Here is a 6000-nt window from a genome sequence, read left to right on the forward strand (position 1 = left end):
TATGAAGTTAATACAGAAATCTTCCATGAAAGGAAGGCAATCTCTTGGTAAACCTATTGCAAGTTATTATAGCCCATAATGGATTGAACTTGGTGACATTTGATCACCTTGAGGGATATTATCTCATTGATAAGTCCTTGCCTTATAATTATTTCCATGAATAAATATCATCAAGCTAATATACTTCGTTGGCTTCAATGAACATTATGGCAAGGAAATCTACATTTAATTTGTCTAAGTTATATCTCCTTCAAAATCGAACCGATACATGAATTTCTGATTAAGAGGGTTCTTTCTTGGCAAATTCGACATAGCATTACGCAGACATTTATTCAGTTGCTCCATTGGGACATGATATGGCGGTATCTGCAAACTTCACTTAAAAATCTCATGAGATTGCCAAACTTGCGATTCTTTGCTAAGTATAAATATATCGTCTTGCACTTTCTTTTTTCTTATGTTATCCTTTTGCTAAGTATAATTGACTTCCCTTTTTTTCTTTGTATGATCAATTATCTTTTTTTTTCTTCTTCTTCTTTTTTTCCAGAAATTGTTCCTCGACATAAGAAAAGGAAAAATTGCATAAAAAAATAATGAATTTTGCTTGTTTTCCCAAATCTACAATGAGCTTTTTTTTTCCTCACAAAAATACATCAACTAATTTCATTTCCTTCCCAAATCTAGCATCCGTCAATTTTTCATTTCATTTTCACTTACGTGGCAAACAAAATGTTGGCATGGCATTAAAAAAATCATAAATAATATATATATATATATATATATTTAATACATTAGAATATTCTAGAAAATTCAGAAAAATTGAAAAAATATATAAAAATTATAAAACTCCAAAAAATTGGGTTCAAATATTAAAAATTAAAATAATACTTAGAAAATAAAAAGAAAAATTCAAAAAAGAGAAAATACATCAGAACATTTTCGGAATGTTTTAAAAATTTAGACAAAATATAAAAGTAATAGATAAAACTAACAAAATAAATAATAATTCAGGAAAATTATAGGAAAACTAGAAAACATTAGAAAATATTATAAAATAAAAAATATAATATTAAAAATAAATTCAAAATGAAAGATAAAAAAAGAAAACTTTAATTAAAAATAAATTGAAATTCAGGAATAATTGAAAAAAAATATAAAGTAAGTGCTTCACACAGAAAGAGGGCTGTATACTGATTAGATAATTGTCCTCATGAGATTTTTAAAGATTAATTAAATTTACATATTAAATCTTACTTTAAAATTTTGTTTTAAATTTAAAGAAAAGTTTTTTAACTATAACCTTTTATACCTACATTTAATTAATTTTGAAATTCCATGAGAGCAATTGAACAACCAAAATCGACATGCCTCCTTCACCGTCTACAACGCCACTCATGTTTTACTTTTATTCGCCTCTTAGGTCACGCCCGTTACAACTCATCTCTATGCTTCACTGTCTACAATGCCATTCATGTTTTACTTGTTCAATCTCCATCAAGTTCAACAAGTTGATTTATTTTTAAAGCAAAATTTGAACTTAAATATTTAATATGTACGTTTAATTAACCTTTGGAAATCTCGCGAGAATAATTACTCAATCAGTATGCATCCCTCTTAGGGTGTCAGGTTGCTTATTTTATATATAATAATTCTATTTTATATTTTTATGAATTTCATTTCATCTTTCCTAGAATTTCTCAGCTTTTTCTTAATTTTTTATTTAATTTTCTGATTTTTTTGAAAATTTTATGACTTTTTCAAAATTTTATTTTATTTTATTTTTATATTTCTATATTGTATTTTTTAATAGTTGTAAAATTTTATTTTATTTTTTGTAAATTTTGTGAATTCTTTTTAATTTTTCTTGAAATTTTCGGAATTTTTGTTTTTGTGAATTTTATTTTTATTTTTGATCCGAATTTTTTAATGAAATTTTATAAAATCACTAGTTTTTCTATTTATTTTTTTTCTGAATTTATTCATTCTTTTCTGAATTCTTTAGATTCTTTTGGAACTTTTATACATTTTATATATAAATTCTGATTTTTTTCAATGCCACATCAGTATTCCGTTTGCACGTCAGCGAAAATGTACGGAAAAACTGATGGATGCTAGATTTGGGAAAGAAATGAAAGTTGATGAATTTTTGTGAGAAAAAAATTCATGTTAGATATTAGGAAAACATGCAAAATTCGCGATTTTTTGCGTAATTTTCCCCAAAATATATAAAAATTGACAAAATAAAGATGGGCCTTCTTGAAAATGCAACTACTGTATCTTATCCATCCATTACTTTCCCTTCCCGCAAGTTTCGTGTGGGCCTTATCCTGGGCCGATCCTGAAGCCCAAGCTGTGTCAGACAAATCGTCACAGCCAGGACCAGGAAGCTCCATTTTTCCTTAAATTAAAAATTTTAAAAATTTTATTTATTATTTAATATTTTTTGTTGAATTTGTACGGACGGATATCCCGTTGAAACTCACACGAACTCTCTTCGTTTATGGGTGATTCCATCTCTGATCTGCCATGGCGTTCGTTTGATTTCGCGTGAATCCGTTCCATGATTTGATCGGAAAGATCGGATCCACCTCTCCCACTGGCCCTCCCCCCCCCCCCCCCCTCTCTTCCCCTCTCCGTTCGGGAAAAGTTGGGGATTCGATTTTGATGCTTTCATCGAATCTGACGCCATGAGGAAGAAGCTCGATACTCGATTCCCCGCTGTAAGTTTCGCCGCATGCAACCGATTCGTTTGATAGGATCCATTTCTGAATTCATGATCGTTTTTCAGCTGCAATTTATTTGTTTTGATTGCATTTGATAGGATCCATTTCTGAATTCATGATCTGGAGCTCTCTTTCGTAAATATACGCAGTTTAATTCACGTTAGCAATCGGTTTATGCTCTTTTGTTTGTTTCAAACACGAATTTACTGAGCTCTCAGACAAATTTTATTTGGGAATTTAGGGTTTGAAACATTTCTTTCTTTTTTTTTTACTGGAAAATTAAAGAATTTAAATTTATTTGCTGTCCTGATAATTCTCAGGAGATCTGATCTTTTGTTTTTATCTCTTTTAATTTTAAAAAGGATTTTTTTCCCTTTATTTTGTCAGAAGACAGACAAGTAATCATAGTTCATCAAAAAACATTATCTTTTACTAGATTTCAGGCTCTGAGAGCTCCCCTAACAGCTGGGGAACAGGGATGCTCTTATTTAATACATTGATTTGGTATTGCAGGCGAGGATTAAGAAGATAATGCAAGCTGATGAGGATGTCGGGAAGATTGCGCTTGCCGTTCCTGTTTTAGTTTGTAAGTATAAATTTGTATGAGTGCATTTGGTTCAGCCTCCACGTATTGTATTCTGTTTGCTCATGATGCCAATCGAATACCATTGCAGCTAAAGCTTTAGAGTTGTTCTTGCAAGACCTATGTGACCGTACTTACGAGATTACGCTTCAAAGGGGAGCAAAGACTATGAGTTCCGTGCATTTGTAAGTTAACCACTGAAATGTCTCGTCCCTTTTCGCGACTGTTTACATGGTTTATGGCATTAAAGTGGCATGCTATGCTATCTCTTGTCAGTGTTCTTCGTGCTGGCATGAAATTCCATTTTCTTCTATTTTCCTTTTGGTTGTGTGGTGTCTGTTACTTTCTGTTCTTGCTTCTGTAAACCAACTATACATCGGTTGCACGTGGACATTGAATCTGACGAAAAGAAATATTCTTCTAAACTACAGAAAGCATTGTGTCCAGAGTTACAATGTTTTCGATTTCCTGAGGGACATTGTGAGCAGGGTTCCTGACTATGGTCATGGTCATGGTCATGCAGATGCTGCTTCTGATGATAGAACAGTGTCCAGAAGAAGGTTAGGATCTCTCTCTCCCCCCATGCTCTCGCCTTCATTTACTTGACGTTCCCGACATATCAACTAATTGGAGATGCCACTGGGCTTCTTGACCTCACAGGAAAGCAGTCGGTGATGATGGTAACGAGACCGATGAAGAAACTAAGAAGAGCAGGATGGTATCATCTCTCTCTCTCTCTCTCTCTCTCTCTCTCTCTCTCTTCCCCTTCTGTGAGCATCAGTGTTTCACGATGAAACATCTTCATGTTTGACAGTGTTATGGCTCTACATGAACTACTCTCCCTACAATTTTATATATTTTTCGTCACTGCCTGAAGAATTGTTACACTATGGTTTATTTGCCCAGTATAGAACATTGAGAAAGCTTTTTCTTTTCCCTTACTGCAGCTTCAGGTGGGCCATGGCAGCACTAGTGGCAGAGGGAGAGGCCGAGGTCGGGGTAGAGGCCGCGGAAGGGGTGCTAGGCATGTGGAGAGGGAGATCTTACATCAGGAAATGGAACCTGAACCGGCTGCATCTCTGCAACCTGCTAGTGTTAATAAGGATTCTAGTCTAGGAGCCCATGAGGATCGTGCTTCTGACTCAAAGGAATTGGTGAAGGAGACCGCTGTGCCCACCAATGGTACCAATCCTGGGGCTCGGAATTTTGATCTGAATGCCCAGGTAGCTGAAAATGAAGGTGTAGCGACGGCCGCAGCCCCAGCAGAAAACCCTCCTCAAGAGGGGCCTAACACCGAGGCCAAGCATGAGGATTACCTCGGGTGGCCACTGTCTGAGGTGGACAAGATGGCCATCGACCCATTGCAGCTTGCTAACCTTGGGAACAGAATAGATGAGGATGAAGAAGACTATGATGAGGAAGGCTAAGGAGGTGCCCGAATCAAAGGCTCTTCGTGCGGAAGCAATCAGATTCCCGCACTCGAACCTTTACTCTAGGCAGGGCTTTGTTTACGGTTTCCTCTGGTTCCTTTTTCACCTTTCTTCCCATGTTTCATATCAGTTCCATTTGCTAACACCGATCATATTTAGAGGATGCAACAGGTACCTCAGCCGTTTTTAGTCGTTTATATAATGTATTAAGGGGCTTGGCAGTCTCAGCAGGATGGAATTGTAAGTGTAGCTATGGAAAAGACTACGCGGTCTTCACCGAACTCTATATATAGTTTATCAGAAATATAGTTAGTTTACTTCCCCAACCAAGCTACTACTTGTACACAATCCCGTTCTTTACGTTTTGTGTCGGGTTTTTCCCCAAAATGGGACCATAAAAGCGAAGGTTTACGGAAGCTCGACCACGTAAGATGGAGTTGCAATAGATTCAACCCATCAGTAGACTAGCGGTCTCTGTTCACTGACCTGCTGATACAAAACAACCATTGGGACATCCCATAGAAAGCTCCGAAATGATTTGTACATGGAGCTGTGGTTATTCAAACGATGAGGCAACCTCAGGGTGGGGACTGCTTCCAGCGGGCAGCACATGAACGGTACCATCCTGGGTTGTCGCCCATGTTGACCTCTTCATTCCCTTGGGCGAATCCCGGGATGTCGCCCATGTCGACCACTTTATTCATTTGGACGGATCGCACGAGATATGATGCAGGTGGTTCTATGGTAGACCCTTCTCCCTGCCGCAAATGGGAGCATCCTGAAGTCCTGACCTTCCGCGTCCACATCCTCCTCTCCAGCGGGCCTCTCCAGACAGTCCGATCGCAGGCTGTGGCCCAAACATTCACATGCATATTGTATCGTAGCCCACAATCTTCATGTATAAATGTTTAATACGTGATTAATTTATTAATTTTTCATAAATTACATTTCTATGGGCTTTTACCAGTTTCCAGATATACCCATATTATCACAAAACACATGGGCCTCAAAATCAGCATGGGCTCACTTAAATGATCGTGCTTCAAGCAGAGATCTTAGAAAAAAAAATGAAACATACCTATACTGTTATATAAAATCGAAGGAAAAGGTTTGGTCTCACTTTTTGTTTCCAAAAATCATACTTATTACGAATAATTCAATTAATTAGGATAAACAAGTAAAAATAGAAGAAGAAACTATTTACTACCACTCTCTCCACTTTCCTCTTTCCTCTTCTCACGTGCATGTAAGTTGAAACTCCCGA

At 36.4% G+C, this 6000-nt stretch overlaps 1 protein-coding gene across 1 annotated transcript; it reads left to right on the top strand.

Moving 5' to 3' along the window:
• Positions 1 to 2437: 2437 nt before the first annotated feature.
• Positions 2438 to 5066, top strand: LOC116192880 (dr1-associated corepressor homolog). The gene is made up of 6 exons (XM_031521569.1): positions 2438 to 2720; positions 3237 to 3309; positions 3398 to 3491; positions 3738 to 3866; positions 3967 to 4024; positions 4254 to 5066. Exons 1-6 carry the CDS (start codon positions 2688 to 2690, stop codon positions 4731 to 4733), a joined length of 867 nt encoding a protein of 288 aa, XP_031377429.1. The 5' UTR covers positions 2438 to 2687; the 3' UTR covers positions 4734 to 5066.
• Positions 5067 to 6000: the final 934 nt, after the last annotated feature.

Source organism: Punica granatum, chromosome 1 (genome assembly GCF_007655135.1).
Source record: "Punica granatum isolate Tunisia-2019 chromosome 1, ASM765513v2, whole genome shotgun sequence".
Classification (NCBI taxonomy): domain Eukaryota; kingdom Viridiplantae; phylum Streptophyta; class Magnoliopsida; order Myrtales; family Lythraceae; genus Punica; species Punica granatum.